The following is a 21890-nucleotide window of genomic DNA, read 5'->3' as shown; positions in this document are numbered from 1 at the left end:
CGTATATTATGCTGAACAATAAGAAGTGGAGATGATGATACAGCCTACATTTATTCAGCTTTGACCCTATGCACAGAGTGAGCATTGTGTTATCACTTCAACTTGCCAGCAAGAACTACTATTTCATGAAAATCTGCACTGTTAGTGAAGTCCAAGGCCTCTGAATTTTTTATGGTTTGCCTGCCTCTAACTGTGACACTATTCTGAGGCTCTGTGACTGGCTGGTGAGGGAAACAGATCAGGAGTTTGTTCCAAGTCATGATGCAAAGAGCAACCATGTGCATGTGATAGTTTTCTCCTACCAAAAGACCAGAAAATAATTTTTGCTACTGATGTCAAAGATGAATCAAAACCCCAAATGTGTCAGGGCATATCGATTTTCTATCCAAACATTTACAATGCACATAGGTCTTTAAAGGAAAGGGTAGGTGTGCACATAGACAACATACAATCATTAACTTCTAAAATAATATTTCATTTCAGTCTCTTCTCTAAAGCAGGATGATCTGTCCCACAGCATCCTGAAGCAGGTTTTCCTTGCAATACTCTGCACAATAATGAAGGCTTCCATGTAGCAAGCTGCACTGTAACAGCCACTGTGGTCACCTCCTTATCAGAGGACAAAGCTGCAGCTGGGGGGGACAGAACAGCAATTATCAGCCTGCTTGTTCTTATAGCTGCCAACAGGCATTATACGCAGTGCCAGCCACGCTGGGAAGAGGTGTGCTGGTGACACTTGTCCAGAAGGAATGTGGTGGGGAAACTCCAAAATAACAAAGATTAGAAAAGACACTAAACTGCCAGATAAGCCCATAAAACCCAGTGGTAAACTGAGAGTAAAAAAAACCTTGCACTGGCCAGTGAAATAAAGAGAATACCTTATCTGCTTGAGTTGGAAATTGGACAACAATTTCTGCATCTTCAGTGGAGAAGTAGTCATTCTTAATCAAGTTGTCAATCAAACACTGTGTGTTTCGGATTCGACTGACCAGAAGTTCTCGATATACCTTCAGCAAAGCAATGAAGGATGGAGGACCTGCTCCTGGAGTTTTTTCCACAGAAATCTCTGAGTTAGCACAAATTTGGCCTTCCATAGTTGAGATAGCAAGAAGCTGCTTCACCTAGACTCATCTTTGACAAACTGTCCATTTGCAGTGAGAAGTCAGCTTGGAGTTAACTTCGGGGAAACTGGCAATCTGTCCTTCATGTTACTGAGCCTGTAAAAAGTAATTGTATAGAACCTCAATTTAAACTTTATCCTATGCAGATACATCCTTCAAGTAGCCATCAAGGAAATAATATCTGCATAATATCATGGCCAACCTCATTAAAATGTTTCTTCCTCAGGTACTTGCATTTATTTGTTAAGGTTTTGGAAACAAAATACCTACAGCAGGCAGGCTCTCTTCTGTACCCAGTGCCTTACTGTAGAGCTTGCCTCAAACACCACCACTGGCATCTGCTTTATTAACTGCTTGTTCTTGGTGTATAATTTAATATTGTTTATTAGCTTTTCATGTTTCAATAGACACAGCAGGGGATCTGTCCAAACATATCTGGTCAGGGAAATAAACAGAATAAAATTATACTTCATAGCAATTCATTTTGTTGGAGGAATTAATTTATAGTAGCAATTCACTTAGCTTTTTCTTTGTTACAACAGATGCTGTATAAAGTGTTGCAGATATGATAACTGTCCCTGTAAACGAGGCCTTGTGAACTCTTGAGACAGTTTTAGTTAAACTAGGAAAAAGCATTTAGCTTCAGGGCACCAGGTTTGAGAGGCAGCAGCGACACTCTGGGAAAACCACTGATCAGATGCTTCTGTTAAGAAAGCCCAGAGTAAAATTATGCCAACAGTGAAAATGCTGCTGTAGATTTCAGAGCTAGTACACCACTTAGGAGCACAGAGCGTTTCATACCTCCTAAAGCTATTGGTTCAGACAGCGTGTAAAACAGGGAAAATTTCATTGCATTGGTTTAATGTAATTACATTCAGGTGACTACCATAAACGTAAAAAAAACAGTTTTTCAGAAGATGAACAATAACAATGTTAGAGAAAGGACTGAAAGAAGTCACTGTAAATATACAAGATCCCACCTCTAGTGATTCACACAAAAATCTGGACCTCACCTTGAGAAGCGATTGCACAGAATAACTCAATTCACAGACTCTTTCCTCATACGATGAGCTAGGCCTGGAAGATGACATCAAAATTCATATCCATTACTGGATTGGGCATCCAACCCACCTCCACCTTCATAAAGGGAAGAGATTGCACAGAATGAAGATACCAATTTAAAGCGGGCACAAACACTAAGGGTTGAATACCTAACCTCAGCCCCTGCATGAACACCTAGAGACACAACGTGACAGCTTCGGGCTCAGGAAACCCTCTCACTGCTGTAGAGGGGTTGTTTAGAAACTATTCTGTAGCATGAAGGCTCTCTCCTTGTCTACAGATATATATATGCTGTGTATGCCCTCATTCTCTATACCAGCTCTTGAGAGCTCTTCTTCAGATGGTCACTTATTCTCATTTTTCTTTACAAGGCAAAAAGCGTAGGAACAATTCTGAAAAAGATGCAAGCTCTGCCTCTACAAAATTGTCACCATTTTCCAAGACATTTCCAGTGGCAGCAAACCTTCCAAATGCTCCCCAGCACTCCCCTGACGAGCTGTAACTGAGACCTGTCAGCTCACAGATTCTTCTAGGTGACTTGCTACAGGAACAAACTTATCTGTGTGGGTTTTTCATACCAGAAGCTGCAGTCTTCATCAGTGTAGTAGCTTCTCCTGCTTGATGCTGGAGAAAGACACAGTTTATACTACTGCATTTCGGTGATATTACCTATCTACAATTGGAACCACAGACCAACCAAGCTTAGCTCCTCTGATTCCAGGAGATCAACAGATCCTAACTTATGGTTGCTGACCTGCACAGATGCAGGTAACTGCATTAAGAGTTGAGCCCTCCAAAAGCTCAACAGAGACCAGGCAAATCCCCAGCACAACTGTTCTGGATCACAGCCAACTCCAAAACTGCAAAACTCTTCCAACCAAGGGGAATGTAACCAAGTGATCTGACTTTCTTACCACATGAGTAATTGACTGTATCTACTCAGACAAACCAACCTTTCATTACGCCATTCACATGACCCACCAGATGAAGTGGCTGATTTCTGAGTCACTCAGCTTCCTAGAAGCCACACTGGCACATCTCTTTGTTCAAGAAAGCTCATTTCGTAAATGAACTCTATGATGAAAACCAAACAATAGCTATTTTAGTTAAACAGAGTCACCTTAAAACACATGCAATAGAAATGTTAACCTTTTTCTTTCAAGACACTGGACCTCCTTGCTTGCTTTGGTTATTCTAGGACTACATTATCCCAATGCATTTCCTTTCTTCCTACTTTGTAAGAACTGAGACAAACATAGTAATGAACCAACATGCTGTCATGTGTACAAAACAAATAGAAGTATTTTTTTCACTCTTTCAGATCCATCTACAAAGAGGGTAAGAAAAGAATAAATACACCAAAGCGCAAGAGCATGGAAAATATGGAAAAATCTGAAGGCCTCAAAGATTACTTCCCTGCATCTGATTAAGTCCAAGTCAGTACAGAACCTGGTTGCTACTGGAAGGGATAATCTTACATATGCTGCAGGAGACAGCATGTTCCCTGTCACACAGGGTGATCTGCAAGACAGTGAAGAAACAACAGAGCAGTCAATCAAAAAAGGAATATAAAGTGAGGCTAAGCATCAGGGGAGAAAAGGAGAAAGAGCAAAAATGCCAAGCAGGGAAGTCAGAGATGGCAATATAAATTCTGTGCATGCTGACGTACTCAGTGATATTTTCAGTGGCAATATTAACTTTAAGGCAAAAAATCCACACCACCCAGTACTGGAGAAAACAGTAATTTTCATCAGTCTCTTTTAATAAGAAAAACTGGAAAATTCCACCATCCAGAGACTAAGAAAATGCCACATCAGATGAGCAGCTGAACACCTTAAATGGTGCTGGAACAGAAAGACTTCCTGCCACACACAGGTAAGAGCTAGGCAGGTATGTGCACATTTGTAGCAAAGTGCATCAGCTGTATGAAGAAACCTCAGGTCCTAATCAGACTAAACTAAACACAAAAATTTTCTACACTAGCAGTTCTAGGTTAAACAGCACCTGAAAGTTCTGAACAGCATGAGAAACATGCCTGCTCTCTTAGACTGCCCTTAAGATTCTGATGCCTAAGATTCTATTTTCCTAGGGGGTTTTGTTTGTTTGTTTGTTTTGGTTTGTTTGTTTGTGAGGTCAATCACGATGTCTTCAACTTATCTGCAAGTCCATTACCTCTCCTTTTGGAAAGAGTCCCAACTTGCACAGTGCTTTAACATGAGTCTTTTCAGCGAGGGATCACAAGGTTACAAAGTACTAAGGCTCTTGTTACAAGCAAAGATCTGTTAGTTTTACAGTGCTAGGTTACACATCTGGTATGTCTAAAGGTAAATATGCCTTGAAAGCATTTTCTTGGCAGAGTGCATATAGTGTTCTTTGCCTTATCTAGGGCACTCCAGGTGCCAGATTCAATTCCAGTGCAATTCTTGTGACTGATGTGGCATCAGTCATGGGGACATTCTTAGTAAAGACTGCGACATATATTAATGTGAGATACCTCAGTGCACTGACCAAGGTCTGTGCACTGACCAAGAACATTCACTGTTGAGAACTACTGCCTCATTTCTGGAACTGGTCAGTTTCTGAGAGGGCTAATGAATAAAATCTGAAAGCCACCTTAAGGCTCTTACAGTCCTTTGGAAAACATCACCAAGTTACAGTAAAGACAGACCTGATGGCAACAGCTTGTGAATACATCTATTAAGAGAAATGAGAGCTATCCTTGAGGTTTTGTACACGGAAAGGTATGTACACAAGATAAAAGGGAAAGATTTGCAAGCTTGATACAATAGTTGAACCAGCAGAACACCTAAGAAAGAATGGAGACAGAAGAGATGATACCTAGGTGAAGCAGGAGTCTAGAATGGGAAGACAACAGGAGAGACACTTATGGGGAAAAGCTTCCTATCTGGGAACAGAATGGACTTCTTGTCCCTGAGAGGAAAAATATAAACCAATAATTTACTCAAGAGCCTGCCAGTGATGTTGGAGAGGAAATTCAGTTAGCTATTTTGAGCACAGCACTTTGGTCCAGTGATGGAGACAGAAAACAGACTACCAGGAATTAAAAAAACAAGCAAACAACTAATAAACCAAACAAAAAACAGAGCAAGAGGGCTCACCCACCAGCTGTAGACAATGAAGAGAGGGAAGAGAGGGCCCTGGACAAATGAAGTGTCAGCGGGGACTGAAGTGATGTGAGGAGCAACAGCAAGTGTGGCAAGAGAGGCATACCAAGCTGAAAACGAGAGAGAGGAAGCAAGATGGGGATCTGGCCAGGAATAAGGAGAGAAATGAAACAGGGAAATGAAATTTGTCATAGTAAGAGGTACAGTAAAAGTATTAGTGCTTACAGCAAGGTTTTGTATAATCTGTGTCAATAAGCTGCAGTGACACTGATGCCCTCTGAATGAAGGCACTGGCACTTCTATCTAGCGGTTCTTCTGACTTCCTTGTATTCTCAGCATTGTGCAAGCATATATACATTTATATCTTTCCTGGCCCTGCCCTTCTCACATCCTCTTTCCACTAAGATCTCCTTGCTCTTCTTTTAACAAAACTGCTATGCCCTTTCAATTTCTAGTGCTGCAAACCCTTTGGCAGTGAAGAATACACTGTTTTTCACAACAAGGCCTTACCAAACATAAATGCTGCAGATAAAGGGGCTGAAGGATCTTAAGGAATAGCTTAAAAACTTTTCTATTTCCACGTGACTTAGGGAATTCACTCATTAAGCTGGCTGCTTCCAAGGAGACTGCAGGATGAAGCAGTAAAGGCAATACAAGGAGCAAATTAATTAACAACTATCCCCTAAAGCAGATGATTTAAGATCAAACTAGAACATTTCTGAAAACTCAGTCAATACTACTTCTGTAGTCTTGCTATTCTGACAAAAACTCTTCCCCTAAACTGCCTGTGAAAAAAAGTCCTGTACCATACAGCCAGCTATCAGCAGCCAGCAGCTGGAATACCCTCAGGATTTTCACAGCACCTTGTAGCCAGCTCTGGCAGGGCAACAGTGAAGCACACACACAAGCCTCAGTGCCAGCCCAGGGCCAGTGGGGTCCTTGTTGGCATAACCTTCTGTCTGCAGTATTCAAAATGCAATTACTCTTTGAGAGGTGGATGAATGAAAAAGAGTGCCTCATTTCACATGAAAATCTGTGCCCTTTGTGACTCCAAGTCAAGATTGGTTTCCTGAGAAAAGCTATTTTACAGTGCCAGCCACCTCAGAGGAGTCATTACAGCAAGAGAACTGGAGACTTTGCCATGCTTTTTCATTAATAATGGTAATAATTTAGACTCTGTCAAGCCAGTCTAAACGCAATTTTTTTGCTGTTACCGGGAGAAACAGAAAGAGAATGCTGTTCCACAATTTATCTGTGCCACAGCACCCAGCCTTTGACTATAACGAGTAAGACAGAAAGTGTTTCCACACAGCAGCCCACACTTTTAAAAGAACTTCAGCTCTTTCACATAGGTCTACAGTAAAAAAAAAAAAGTGTAGAGATTAGAAGCAAATAGGCACATTCACCACACAAAAAGTCTGCATATTTTGACCAGAAGTGATGCAATATATTTCTCAAAGGTACTGAAAATTAGCCTTTTATTTTTACAGTACAAACGGGGCATTGACAGAGCTTGTGCAGAATCCCTGTACTGATCCTAAATGATATTCTACACCCACGAATTAAAACACACTTATCATACCCCAGTTTACGAATTCTGTGTAACTATGATGAGCAAGGCTATGTGTGTCAATAAATGCCTTGGTTAACATCACACTAGTGTCAGTCCATTACAACTCATGTGATTTTTGCATTGCTCTGAGGTCACAGAGACAAGCATCCTTCAGGGATTGTTTTTTTCCCCTCCCCTTTCTCTCCTTTGACTGTACTACAGTCTTTCTGCAGCCACCCCCAGTTGTTGGAAGAGCAACAGATACAAAAGAACATAGAATAAATTCTTTCTGCCTCCACGGGGTAAACTGATGAGCTTTTGTTTAAAAGCCACAGGCTTTTATAGAAACACTCGCATTCCTCACAGGTGTTGCTGCGACGTTTCCTAATGGCTGACTTTTAAAGAAACAGAACTTTACGTTCGGATGAATTAACAAGCCCCTGTCAAAAAGATTTCCTGTGGTTTCCTGGTAACTCCTTGCTGGTGGGAAAAGTCCAACAAGAAGAAACCACTACTAAAAAGCAACGAAATTTTCTTCAATCAGAGAAATCCTAGGGATCTTTTTTAAGAGGCGGAGGAGGGAGGGAACAATTTACTGGTGTATCTAAAAAAAAATGAAAACGCTTTCCTGCTGTTATTCACTGTTTTCACCTTCAACCTGCGGCGAACCCCACAACCAAAACGGCAATCGATGGGGCTGCGCATTCACAGCTCTCCTGACGCTTTTAATTCCACCTCCCAGGCTTTCAGCTCCACCTCCCCGGCCTCCTCCCGGCCGCGCACAGCAGACCGCACCGCCGCGGCCCCTTCCCGGCGGCCGGGCTCTCCTCCCCGCCGCTCCCGCACCCGCAGCCTCCCCGGGAGCTGCACCGCCGGCCCGCACCCGCAGCCCTGTTCCCTCCCGGCAGCGCTGCCCCGCTCTCCTGTCTTCGCGCTGCCAACAACAGCCCTCCCGGCAGCCTCCCGCGGGGCGGCGGGAAGGGCCCCCGCTGAAGAAACAGGGGAAAGCCCCCAGGTTTTCAACCCGGCGGCTGGAGAAGCAGCTCACCCAGCGGCGGCCGCCGGGCCGCAGCCCCTTCCCCGTCCGCCTCGCAGCCCTTCCCGCCGCCAGAGAGAAGCGCGGGCGCGCAAGCGGCGGGAAGGCCGGAGCGAGGCTCCCGTCCCGCCGCGGAGCTGCTGCCGCCCCCCGCCCCGGGCCGCCCACCCCCCGCGGGGCCCGGGAGGCCGTGGCGCGGCCCCCTCCTCCGGCCGGGCCCTTGCCCTGCACTCACCGCGGCGGCCGAGGGACGGAGGCGAGGGGCGGGGAGGCGGCCGCCGCCCCACGGGCGCTGCCCCACGGGCGCTGCCCCCGCCCCGCCGGCGGCCTCTCCTCCCCGGGCGGGCAGGCAGGGCCCAGGGCTGGTTCTCCCCCGCCAGCAGCGCCCTTCCCTTCGCGCCGCGGCCCGGGAAGGAGGCCTCCTCGCCCGGGAGAGGCGCCAGGGTCCTGCCTCGCTGGAGGAGGAGACCTTCCCCCCCGGGCCTCGGGCGCTGCCACCCCGTTCCCTCGGCGGGAGGCATCCAGTAGCTCCTGCCCACTCCCTCCCAGCAGGTTGTCAGGGTAGTAGTCTCCCTTCTCTTCTTGCAGCAGTAAAAAGCCGATTGAAAAGCTCAGAAGCCCCAAGGAGAGTGGTACGGGCACCTCGGTGGTGCCGAGGTCGAGGAGCGTGTTCCCGCCCAGGTTTCCCACCCGGGCCATGCAAGTTCAGTTAAGATTTCCAGCTTTCACTTCTGTAAGCAGCACTGATGCTCCTGAAACATGCATTGAAAAGACACGGGAAATGTCTGGTAATCACGATTTTATTTACTGTTTCAGACTAGACACTGCTAATACTGGAAATAGCGTGTTTTACTGCAGTCACAGCGCCCAGCTCTGGAAATGGGCATATGACATCAAGAGAGCACCTATTCGTCCCTGGCAGAAGTTAACAGAAAAAATTTATACACAGAAGATCCAGCAAGTCTGTTCCTCCGTCATTTGTCTAAGCATTCACACAGGTGGCACAAATGACATCTCACACCCCCTCTGTTCATCAAGAGAGAAAAATACAGACATCCAAGTTTTGTTGTTTGACATCTTCCAGGTAGACAAAGTCCTCTTGTCCCCCACGGACTAGGTACAAGGGTTGCTAAGTACCATAAAGAGAAGTACTGTAATTGTTAGAAGAGCTTCCACTTTTGCAGAAGATTGTCAAAGCCAGGGGAGTGGGGAGAAGTGGCCAAATCTGTTCCTCTGGGGTTTAACAAGCAAACAAAACCATTAAATAAATGCACTAGGACTCAGGAGTCTTCCTGATTTCCCTGGACACGAGACCAAGGCCTAGATAAGCAACATACCAGTTAAAAAAGTTAAAGAACCTTGAAATTACCTAACTAAAATGATTAAAAAACCTGTTGGCTATACCTAACCAGTTCACCTGTGATGATTACGAGACATAGAAAGGAGGAGGCCGTTATGCTTTGAGATCCTTTGCTGAATGTTGTCTTCAGGCCTCAGTTGCCTTTTGGTCTAACACTTAAAAAACATGGAGATACTTAAAAAAAATTACTTTCTTTACTAACTATATAAACAGAAACAGGAGCTCCATAGCTTCAGATAGGTTGGGGTTTAAAGCATTAAAAGAAGCAGCAAAGGAAAAAAGTTTAGTCTCCATTTAGAGTTTTGAGCCTACTTTGCACTGTAACAAATCTTGGTAATTGTGTACACAGTATTTAAAAATGAAGGGCATGATCCTGCAGCCCTTATTGCTCAGAGGGCAAGAGATGCCAGTACCTAGCACGACAGCCTTCTTTTAAAAAGTCTATAAGCAGGACATGAAGCAGAAATTTATTTGCAGCACTGCATGACAATTACAAAAGGATAATTTCCAAATCTGCAAAAACTTCAGCATGTAGTCAAGCTATACACACAAAAAAGTTACCAACGTCAGCGTGTCTTCAGACCTCAAATTATGTCTAATGGCTTACTGTAGATACACAGCAAACATCTTTTCTTGATAAATAAACTGCTGATCAGCACAGTGAGGAGAGATACCTAGGTCAAGGTGAATAACCAAGCAAGTGCAGAGGTATTCTATGAAGAATTTATTTTCGTTGCCTTAACAGCTGCTTCAATCTCTTCCATGATTGGCACCGGTCCTGCATAGTTATTAGTTTCAATAGCTTCTAATTTATTTTGATAGTCAGTTGGCAAGCCATTCTGTTTTGCACCCATGCAGATAACCTATAATCAAAAGGAGAGGGGGGGAGAAAAAAAGTGCCTTCATTAATAGTATTCGGAAGGACAGACCCCTGCAAACATTTACACATACAAGAACCGCCACTTGATGTAAAGAGAGAATTAATCCCAAACAACGTGACGTGTACCTGAAGATTGGCAAAGGCTTCTGGAAGACCACCAAAGACTTTAGCAGCATAACAAAAATTACTCTGAAAAGGCTTGCAACTACCAAGGCATACCCTCTAAGATTCTGAAATGCTACTATAGCACACACAACACTGCACAGTTAAGCTGCTCTTCAGTTATTCAATTATTTCTTCCAGGGAAGATAAGAACTACTTTTTATGTCTTTAGCCAGCCTTACTATCACATCTGAGTGAGATACAGCATCTATGACTGAAGTTATTTTAAAAACTAAGCTGTTCAAATCCAAAGCACAACAGTGAGTACCTAGACAAATTATAGGAGTAACAGAAACAGATGCTTAACTTTGTGAAAAAGCAGAGATTCCTTCAAGTCTGGTACTGCAGCCTTCCTTCTACATACAAAATAAACCTACCTATTCGTACAAGATAAATTAAGTGACAGGAAGAGGAAGAGAAGGCTGTAGAAGCCAAGACTTGAAAAAGAAACCAGCAAGTACCCATATAGAAATGAAGACACAGATATACACACATATTTTTAACAGATAACAATATTGTAAATACTCTTTCATGCAAACCACAGCCAGGAAATTCAATTATGAGGTGTCTAGAAAAAATGAACTTTGCCACAAGAAGTACACAACAACAGAGGGATGTAGATCACGATGTGCCAATGCAGTCACCTGTACTAAGTTCTTAGCCCTCCTACCTCATTAACTTAAATAAATAAAAACTGGGGGTGGGGAAGGAGAACCAATAATTGACCCTGACAGCAGTAGGAATGTTTAACTAGATAAAAGTTGCCGATATTGGTAGTTTGCTCGTACAGCATGCTGGTGAGAGCTCTCACACAGCAGCAGACTGTGTAAAACTCCCTGAAAAGCCCCAAAGCTCCGTTTCGACACGAAGTGGGTTGGCAGGGAGTTGGTTTGTGAAGCAGCAGAGCCTGCAATCTGAGCAAGCTTTTTTTCACAAGCCCAGCAGAAGCTGGCCCTAACTATGCTCCTGGAAATTGATTCACAGGCAGCACACTTGGGATTTAACAAGCTCAAGCCCTCCTTTCTTTGCTCTCGATAGAAAAAGTCAACAAGTTACAGGGATGCCTATCTGCAGTTGCCAGTAGCTGCACAACTCCAGACACACGGTCATGCCACCCGAGGCCGGCATCAAATCTCACAAGCTGAGCAAGTCAGGCCTGCTGTGTGACTGGATCATGAGTCTCTGTAGAGTCAGCGTGTTGCAGAACAGTGTTGAAACACATCTGCCTCACCAGCCCTCAAGTGGGAACCCTGCAGTGCTTTACGATGTTGCTGGAAGATCTGTGATACACCGATGATGTACCTGGTAAATGGAGGCAGGTGGACTCCTGTATTAAGTAATTGTCAGACACTTTGTAAGACAATAGGGATAATCGACGTCCTTGAGACTACAAACCAGGTTCTGCTTTCTCCCCTGGGAAGCTTCCCTCTGTCCTTTTAGTGGAGTACATTAATTATTCAAGCAGAGAATTTCTACATATATGTAAACAACATCCTTCAGAAATCCTTGTGTCAATCATAACTAATTCAAGAGTTATATAGAGGTTTCATATACGGAAGGCATAACTAAGCCAAAAAATAAAACCAATTTAGTAGGCCTTTTAAGAGCTAGCAGTCTTCTGCGATCATCATTACACTGCACAAGGATTAAGTTATACCTTTACATTAGAGTTAGTATTTCCTTCCATCCACTGTAAATAAAGTACCTATTAAATAGGACAGAAGTACTGAATTATATATCTCTGTTCATTCTCTTCAAAACTGCAGTGATGCAACACCTACCTTTTTATAGTGAGGAGAAGGGGGACCACAGACATAGTCCTTCATTTGGTAGCTTCGGCAGGTCAGTACCTGTCCCGTTTGAGTGTGGACATTAACTTCTATTGGGACATAAATGCCAGCTTCAACTCCCTCTTGCCTGTAAAGGACACATGTTTCTTTCACACCAAACTTTCAAACTGTGCAATTAAACACATGCATTTATTATAACGGAATTAAAGGCAGGATGCTGGTCTGTCCTGTTAACAGACATAAAAACAAATAAAGCAGAACACATTCCAGTATTTTTTGTGCAAACTTGTTTCATATCTAAAACTAAGTTTCTAAAGAAGCAGCAGTATTTTATCATTTCAGCTCTGTAAGAAAGATTACTAGAGGTTAACTTGCAAAGTTAGAGAGAGAATATTCCGTAAGAATTAATTACTGTGCAAGCCTGGCAATCTAAAAAAGAGACACAATCTGGACTAATGAGCCAGGCACGTATCTTTCATTACCTTCTGCTCAGATAATGAAATGATTGCAAAGTTTTATCTTGCCCATTGTGTTACATTTGAATTAGGGGAAACTCACACAGCTCCTGCAATGCACATTCCAGTGAATAATCCAAGACACCCTTTGATTTGCACAAGACGTGTACAGCAACAATGAGCTGGATCAGGCCAAAACCCAACTTTTTTCATTGGCAAAACCATGCTGAGGAAAACAAAACCAAACTCAAAAACAAGGCTGCTTGTTGTCTTTAGCCATTAGCATTTAGCCACCAAGTCTGAAGAAATACTAAGAAGTAAATGAGGAGCTGAAGCAGTACAATACAGACTTTATAGCACCATTAACTTTAGATGTGCTTTAGGTGCAAGTGGTAACATGGATTTTAATGCTGCTCATCAAATATCACTTTGACAACTTCCCTTTCTTTCAAAGACTTAATACTATTTCAAGTTATTTAATGTACACAACACAGGCCATGTTTTGTGAGTAACTAGGTTAAGTGCAAGTAGAGAATGAAAGCTACCTGCAGACTCAAGGCCAACAGACTGCAAAGTAAGTCATGTAGGTGTGTGAGAGCAAGAAAACAATAGAGCCAAGTAACCTCTACTGCTAGAATATATGAGGAAGAGTCATGATTTACTCTGTAGGTTACAGGTTTGTGAAGCTCAGAGGACAGAAGAAAATCTGATCATGAGACAGCATCAAAATGTACTTGAAGCCAAAAAGTTGAGCCACTTAAGCACAAGATTCCCCTCCCGTATTTGTTATACTAGTATTTCAACTAATGACATGCTGCATTCATTACACATTCCCTCCTTTCCTTCTGGATAACAAAGCACAGACTTCTTTATCAGGCAGGGAGGGGGCAAATAGTGATTTTTTTTTTTTTTTTTTTCCTTGAGACATGGAATTTCCAGGAAATAACTTGGTTGAGAAAGTACTAATTTATTTGCTTACACAAAGCCAAAGAATTTCAAGATCTTCAACTTGAAAGAGCTTATACGTGTTTCTGCTGGTTAGGAGCAATCCTTAGAAGAACATTGTTGACTTACTATACAGGCATCCATTTCCAGTCCACTTTTGTGGCATCAATGAGGCAGCTAGGAAAAAGCAATCTTTAACACTAGTGACTGTCCTGCAGTTTTTGGTGACCATATAGAACTCAACTCTCTACCATCTTAGCCAGCATGAAAGTTTATGCCCTGTTAAACAAGTGCCAGGGATCTGCAGTTTCACAGTATGTAAACAACACTTGCAGAACTTAAAGTGCTGTCCCTGCAGGGGGAAATGCAGTGTTACTATCAAAGCAGATGCTGCCAAACAGTATCTTTATATTTCTGAAGTTTATGCTTTAGGAAAGCATGGTGAATCACAAAATTTCAGTAAAGGTCAGCAGAAAGGGGACCAGGAATTTAGTGCTAGGAGGTAATAAAGCAGGGAGGGACATGTGAAGCTCTCTCCAGCCAGAAGCATACCAGCTAGTTGCCCTCCTGTTTGAGACTAACACACCAAACCAGAACTCAAGAATGCTGAGAGCACCTATTCTCATGATGTGCTGACAGAACTTGGGCAACAGTTTCTGTTGTATTTCAGCTTCACTGTAGGCAACAAAAAGCAAATTGAAACTTCCAAGTTTCATGGCCAAGGTTACGATGGCACGTCTACACAGCACAGCCATAACCAAAATCCCAATAGTACCAGGAAAGGCAGGAGAACTGCATTCATGTAATGCTTTCAATGGGTTTAATATACCCTGCTTTCTTAACCTCACTAGCCCAGATGTCTGCTGGAATTAATTGACAGTGATTAAATGCTCTGAACAAACAATCCTTGTGTACCAGAAGCACCATGCAGGCACATCCTGAAAGCTGCAATAAGCTCATGACACCAGCCAAAGTTCTGAGTATGAAGTTCTGAGTCCTGCCTTGGACCCTGCAGGAGGGACTCTGCTACTCCTTGATTTGTTTACCCAGGTAGTCCTCCAGACTTCAGCCTGGGTACAGATTGGGAATTGCTTGCTCAGGTTGCCCTAAACTTAATTATCAGGCACAGGCAGAACATTCTACACTATGCATTGTAGCATTGCAGGCAGTCTCTTCCATTCAAAGAGAGAAACAAACATGCCTTAGCTCCCTACTTGAATCTGCCTCAAGCCTGCAAAACTCTGAATCCTTAGAAGAGAAGGCATGCAAAATAACCTCCTCAAAAGGTCCCTTTCCCTGTATTAAAGATCTCCTTCTCTTCTGCAAGGTCTTGTCCTCATCAACTCCTTTTCCACTACAACTGGAGTCTAGAGATGTTTAGACAGAAATTGATGTCAGTCTCAAAGGAAACCCTAAAGCCACAGGGAAAGTATCACAGGATAAATACAGAGTTGGAATAATTTACTGAGCAGGACATTGTGAGCACAGGGATTTCAAAAAAAGGAGCCTGACCAATACATCAGCTCCAAATCAAGGTCTGTGCCTTATTAAAATACCCTTAAGTAGTTCTAGCTTGAAAACAAAGCCAGTTTAATCACAAGTGTGTTAGATGTCAAGACATCTAACATTCACACATTAAAATCCAAAGCATCTTCTTGATTCCAACACCAAAGCGTCCACACAGCTCTTCACCAAAAATTAACCACTACTTTTCAATTGCTCTCTAAAATAGTAGAAGACAGCAAAAGTTAAGTCACCTACTTATCCAGTGAACTTAAATTGCTAGTGTTCATTTTCCACACTATTCCCCATACTTCGTCTCCAGGGCTCTGAACAATGGTAGCTGTACCTCCATGCCAGACAGAACTTGTCCTGCCTTGATGATGGCCAAACTCAAGCTTAAAATCCTGCAAACGAAACCAAAGCAGAGAATCAGTTTCCACTTAAGATAGAGGCTGTTGGCTTAACATGAAAAAGGCAGCTAAAGCAAAGTCTACAAGTAGTCAGTGGAGTCACAGAAGGAGGAACTGACAGGTGAGATCTGATTCATATAAGGAGCTGAAGTCCACCTTTTCCACCACTCCATGAGAAACTGCAGCCTTGGGACAAAGGAAAGAAAGGTCTGGCAGAAAGCACTATTGTTAAAAGTCTTGGTCTGCAGAGACCTGGATCAACATCCAATCCTCATAGTAGGCTGGCCTAAACATTAGCAAACACTTTCTAGGAGTGAGAAGACAGCAGGGGTAGCCCTTTTTCAAGAGAAGCACACACCCCCCAATTCTGCAGTAAACACGGTAGTGCTGGAGAAATGTCAGCTTGACTTTTGTCCGAGTTGGCAGCAACAGAACTGTTGATGTGCTTCCCTTTGGACAATCTGAAGGGCCCTCAGCTGAGATGCACTATGAAGGAGGGAACTGACTACTGCCTTGCTCTTCCTCAAAAAGATATGCCTACCTGGTGCCCATTCCTTTGCACATTTTGGTGCTGTTGTAAAACTTAAATGCTATCCAGGAAAACAGTACGGGGTAAAGAAGCCTACAAGATGGTGAGCTTTGGGTCTTGTCCTCATGCACTGACATAACTACCCAATTGTAAAATAACATCCTGTGTATTTTTAGTGTTCTGTGCCATCGTAGCACTCAAACAGAACATTCTTGGGCGTTCTTAAAGTCAAGGCGTATGTGTCCTTGCCAGCGCTCATCCAGGTTTTTGCAAGCTGAAACATTATTTTAAACAATCAAATCTCTCTTTTTCTTCTAATATCAAATATTACTTTATAAGCAGAATAATGACTTTTTGCATTCTTCCAGGGTAATTTCTAACTCCATACACTCAGTTTCCTCTTACTTGTTAGCCAATTTGTAGATCCTTCCCTAGCAGTAGAGAAAGGAAAGAAAAAAAAATTACCAACAAAATCAGACTTTTAGACTACTTGCTTAACCACAACAACAAAATCTGGCCAACTAAAGGCAAAGAGTATTAAAAACAACAACAAAAATACAAGCCAAACTGATACAACCACACAGCTTTGCTTATTTCTCATTATCACCCTCTTTAAGCGATAACTTTGATTTGAAATATGTGCACGTACCTATTAATATTCACTTTCTGAGTCACTTTACCTTCTTGTGATTGCCCTAACAGATCTTGGGAAAAGGCTGCAAAAACTAAGCACCTGGGAGACTTACACACAGAATAACAGCACTGATCAGAACACTCATCTAATTTTTGTCTATGTATGTTAGAGATAATAATCAGCTTGGCAACATCATACTCCTTACTCCATTAATAGAGTAATCTTCCCCATAAAGTGTCCCACATAAAACTAATTCACTAAAAAAAACACTTTACTTAGACACATCAGTCATCAACCATTGAACAAACTGCTGCAAAATGGCTTTGCAGCGTTCAGGTCACTGAATTACTGAGTGAGGAGGACTCTGGACTAGACTGTGCAGGCAGTCAAGCCCTAGGAATTTGCACACAAGTCCAGTCAAGTTGCAGACTGAAGTTATAGATGTGGACAACTGCTTGCAGGCCAACTCCAAGGAAATACTCTCGTAGAGCCAAGTACACTTACAAAATAAAAATGGGCAGTTTTTTGCTATTCACAGAGTCAGAGTGGTTTGGGTTGGAAGGGACCTTAAAGTACATTTAGCTCCAACAACCCTGTCATGGGCAGGGACACCTCCCACTAGACCAGGTTGCTCAAAGTCCCATCCAGCCTGGGCTTGAAACACTTCCAGGGAGGGGGCAGCCACAACTTCCCTGGGCAACCTGTTCCAGTGTCTCACCACCCTCACACTAAAGAATTTCCTCCTCGTTTCCAGTTTTGATCCATTACCTTTTGCCCTCTCACTACAGGCCCTTGTAGTGATTAAAGTAATGATTCAAGATCATCTAGTTCCAACCCCCCTACCATGGGCCTCCTGTTAACTTTTCTGGGACCTGACCTGCACTGAACTCCTGCAAGACAACTGTCAGGTACCACCCAGGAGGGACAGCAGAGACTATGCAGAAATAGTGAGTTTAACTTCAGTTCTGGAAGCGGGAAAACCTTCATCGTGCCATGTGGGCAACTGCAGCAGGCATTGCAGAGCAGAGGGAACAAACACTCAAGATACCTTCTTGGGTCAAACGCTTGGTCTTTGGCCTTTCTTCTAAGTACCAGTGTAATACTTTTTCTGTGCTTGTTATGCATCCCATTCCTCACTGCTTTTGATTGAAGATTAACAAAGTTTTCAAAAAGAAAAACACAGAAGCAAGCTTAATAGCCTAGTTTAGCATCTGAAGCACTCTGTTTACAGCCTGGTTTTTTGGTGTTGTTTTTTTTCTAAGCCAGCTACCACAGAGCAATTAGCAAATCGGCTCCAACCCCTGTGTACTTCCTCACTCTCAGGCAGGAGTCATCTTCCAGCCTGAAGGAATGCAGCGAAGCCACCCGCGGTTAGCAGGGAGCACAGCAGCAGGTTGAGGGACGGCTAGGAAAGCTGGCTGCGACTGCCAGCTCTGGAACAGCAGGCAAGGGATGCTTCCTGGGCAACCTGAAAACCCCCCCGGAACCCCAGGAGGAGAGACGAAGCACAGGGCTTCCTCCTAGCCACAGAGAAGCGCACAACCCTGCTTGCTGCTTTCCTCCTGGCAGCTGAACGACTGTGAGCTCGGCTTCCCAAGCCCAGGCTGACAAGCTAACATTTCATAACCCCAGGCGGAGGGGGGGGAAGGAGCCCACTGCAGCCTGGGGGGGCAGCCCGCACCCCGCCGGGCACGGGAGGCCCCCCGCTCCTCACCGGGCTGGCAGGGGGGAAGGAGGCATCCCAGCCAAGGTGCCGGGCCCGAGCCGCCCGGCAGAGACGGGCCCGCGGTCCGGAGAGCCCCGGGGGCAGGCGGGATTCGCTCCCCCCGCTCCCCCCCGGCCCCGCACGCACCTGCAGCAGCGCCAGGGCGCAGAGCACGGCCGAGGGGCTGCCCAGCAGCAGCCGCTCCCGCAGCAGGTTGCTGCCGTACGCGTAGTACAGGAAGCAGCCGCCGCCGCCCGTTCCCGGCCCCGTCCCGCCGCCCGGCTCCATCGGCACCCCCACCCCCCCCGCACCCCATACGGCCCCTTTAAGACCCTCCCCCCCCCAGCCCGGAGGCCGCTGCTGACGTCACGCGGGGGGCGGGGCGCCGATGTGGCGGGCAGGCTCTTCCCGCCGCGCCGCCGGGCGGGGGCGCTGCGGTCCCCGCGGACGCGGGGGGGCGCGGTGCGGGGGGGCGCAGCCTGGCGGGGGCTGAGCGGCGGGATGGGTTCGCTGTGTGCGTGTGCTGTGTGAAGCTGTCGGTCCGCTAGTGCCAGGCAGCCCGCAGGTTGTGACAGCGTCAAGCCTGCTAAGAACCTGTGGCGCCTACAGGCAACGCTCAGGTGGATTCTGCCCCACCTGGGCACCCTACCTGTGGAGGCTGGGGACAGGACCAGGACGGGAGACAGGACAGACACCACAAAGGGCTAGAATCACCAAAGACACCCCCCCCAGGAGATCCTGGAGCACGCATAATTCCAAAGATAGCCAATCCCAGGAAATAAAATGACTATGTACAAGAAATCTGGGAACTCACTGACATACAATATGAATATGCACGGTTTTTGGGGTATATTAGTTGGGGTGTTTCGCTGACTCGTTGGAGCACTGACGGTGGAGAACCCCCAGCGCTGCAAGAAAGAGTGCCTGCTCAACAGCAGCTTGTTTGGTGTTACTGGGTCTTCATCTCGGAACCCCCGCCCAGCCGCACCAGCCTCCCGCTTCGGTGAGGAGGGCTAGAAAGCGAGGGGGTTTGGAAGCCCCGAGTTTTTGTGTCGGTAATGCTGGCTCCAGGGAGTGCAGCAGAGGAGTGGGCCTGAAGCAAGGGGTGACCCGCGAGACAGATGGGACCTCCTTGCGAACGCAGCCAGGATAGAAGCCCCCAAACATCCTCGCAAACTTCCCCGTTTATAGTGAGGGTGACGTTTATGGTACGGAATACTTGGGTTGGCCAGCTTGGGTCAGCTGCCCTGGGGGCTTCACCCCTCCTGGCCCTCTGCATCTGCAGGGTTCAAAGAAACCCACTCAGGCAGAACTGCAGGCACACAGAGGCATTCCCTCTCTTTCCCATGAGCAATGGGACAGGAGGAGGCCTTACCACTGGCTACCCCTGAGCGTGAGCTGATGAGGCAATATATACATAGGCATATGTGACACAGCAAGCACAACACAGCAAAACGCCCACGGAGGGTTGTAATTAACAGTACTGTAACCATTAACGGTGAGGCACCATTCATTAATGCTGTTAGAGAAGCCCCCAGGCCATGTCAACCCCCTGAGCAGAGGCAGCCAGCGCAGGATGCAGTGTGGGATCCCTGGCAGCGCAGCGCCCAGCCTCGGGGCACCTCCTCATCTGACAATGGAGAGGGCAAAGCAGCGAGTGGGAGAGCCCAGGCAGCTCCCTCCTTTAATGACAGGTGCAGCACTCTGTTTGAATCCCTGTTCCAGTGGTGGGCAAACTCAGATGCATCATAAAATGTTGTTCTGACCCTTCAGAACTAGCAGTTTTCTTTTAGAGTTGTTTTTGGTTTGGTTTTTCTGGTTTTTTTTTTGTTGGATTTTTTTTTACAAAGGAATAAATACTTTAGGGCAAAAGGGAGTTGCCGTGTTCACTTCCTACACTGGTCTTAGGATCATACAGCAAGACTTCCTCAACCTTACTGCTTTCAACTGCAAGCAGCTGAACATAAAATTCAAAGTTCTGCTTCTGGTATCTGCTTTTAGTCACAGAATTTCCTTGATTGGAAAAGACCTTAAAGATCATTGAGTCCAACTGTTAACCTAACACTGACAAGTCCTTAACTAAACCATATCCCTAACTACTATGTCTCTAAATCTATGACTCTTAAATCCCTCCAGGGATGGTGACTCCACCACTGCCCTGGGCAGCCTGTTCCAGTGCCTGACAACCCTTTCAGTGAAGAAATTCTTCATAACATCTAATCTAGTCACCTTTCCTTAAGGAAATGCAAAGCCTGTGAGGAGTTCCAGCAGCTTTTGGACCATTGGCTGATGGCAACCAGAGGTGACAGAAAGCAAGAGCTTTCAGAGATAACTAGCTTTCTGCCACTTTCAAGCAAACAGGCAGAGAAGACTGTGAGATGGTAGGGATCCCACAGGAGTGGTATCCAGAGGGCCCCTGTGTTTTGATTAAAGCTCACAGCTTTGTGTACCCCAAAATCAGGCAGACGCAGGAACCAAGCCTGCTGAAGGGCAGGTTTTCCAGGCACTGGTTCATGCTAAACTGACAGTTTGGGTTTGCTGTGAGCCAAGCCTGACGTTTCTTTGTAAACAGAAAAATCTGATGTAGGAATTGGTATGAAGCATGTAGCAATTGTTGCTTTTTCATCTCAGAACGACCTTCTTCTAGAAAAAATCCCCAACCAGCCTTTTGTAATCCTTTGTACATTATTGAAACTTGGGACATTCTGCCCCCAAAATGCCATTTTTTCTCAACACTCAGAGTTTCAACAACAATTCTGATTATTTTCATTCAGAAAGCATGTATATTTTGAAAAAGGAGAAACTTCTACATTTTTTGCTATTAAAATTGAGACTTAAATGTTTTGAAGTCAGATGATTGACAAATGAGAAGACTGAATCCCTGTTCTCATAGCTGGGTTTGTGTATGTGAAAGCCTTCATTAGCAAAACTACAGTCAAACTTAAGGGGTGAGAATTAATTTAAAACACTGCCACTTGCAATTCTAAATATTTAATCAGTCAAAAAGGCATTTTCAAATTAAAATGTCTTGAGGTACTGAATACCAAGCCTGTTCTGTGACCAAGGAGCAATACCCAGGTTTGGTGTGCATGGTGTAACTTGATTTTATCTATCCTAGACATGGCCTAATCACAGAATCTTAGGGGTTGGAAGGGACCTCCAGAGATCATCAAGTCCAACCCCCCTGCCAGAGCAGGACCACCTAGTGCAGGTCACACAGAAATGCAGCCAGATGGGTCTTGAAAGTCTCCAGAGAAGCAAGCTTCAGAGCCTCTCTGGGCAGCCTGTTCCAGAGCTCCACAACCCTCTCAGTAAAGTTTTTCCCCATGTTGAGGTGGAACTTCCTGTGCTCTAGTTTGCATCCATTGCCCCTTGTCCTATCACAGGGCACGCCTGTAAAGAGACTGGCCCCTCCTTCTTGACACCAACCCTTCAGATATTTATAGACATTAATAAGATCCCCTCTAAGTCAAGTCTTCTCTAGATTAAACAGCTCCAGGTCTCTCAGCCTTTCCTCATAAGGCAGATGTTCCAGTCCCTTAATCAGTCTCGTAGCCTCCGTTGGACTCTCTCAAGTAAATCCCTGTCCCTCTTGAACTGAGGAGCCCAGAACTGGACACA

At 45.0% G+C, this 21890-nt stretch overlaps 2 protein-coding genes across 8 annotated transcripts in view; both read right to left on the bottom strand.

The window, feature by feature from the left end:
• The window catches only part of NOD1 (nucleotide binding oligomerization domain containing 1), a 28532-nt gene extending 20379 nt beyond the window's left edge, over nt 1-8153 (bottom strand). For 2 of the 7 annotated variants that reach the window (XR_007888581.1, XM_051610338.1), the window contains exons 1-2: nt 2135-2403; nt 879-1217 (exon numbers count right to left, since the gene is read on the bottom strand). Coding sequence is in view for 6 of the 7 variants with exons in the window: in XM_051610338.1 (XP_051466298.1) it covers nt 879-1094 (216 nt within the window). In the remaining variant the exon portion in view is untranslated. Of the gene's footprint in view, nt 1-878; nt 1218-2134; nt 2404-7908; nt 7931-8131 lie in introns of those variants that run through there. The other 5 variants (XM_051610333.1, XM_051610337.1, XM_051610334.1 and 2 more) reach the window with 4 other exon arrangements.
• Nucleotides 8154-8678: 525 nt separating this feature from the next.
• Nucleotides 8679-18560, bottom strand: GGCT (gamma-glutamylcyclotransferase). The gene is made up of 4 exons (XM_051610614.1): nt 18417-18560; nt 15250-15395; nt 12080-12215; nt 8679-10119 (listed from the first exon to the last, which is right to left on the bottom strand). Exons 1-4 carry the CDS (start codon nt 18555-18557, stop codon nt 9970-9972), a joined length of 573 nt encoding a protein of 190 aa, XP_051466574.1. The 5' UTR covers nt 18558-18560; the 3' UTR covers nt 8679-9969.
• Nucleotides 18561-21890: the final 3330 nt, after the last annotated feature.

This window comes from Apus apus, chromosome 2 (assembly GCF_020740795.1).
Source record: "Apus apus isolate bApuApu2 chromosome 2, bApuApu2.pri.cur, whole genome shotgun sequence".
Lineage (NCBI taxonomy): Eukaryota > Metazoa > Chordata > Aves > Apodiformes > Apodidae > Apus > Apus apus.
This window is presented reverse-complemented; position numbering and strand designations above follow the sequence as displayed.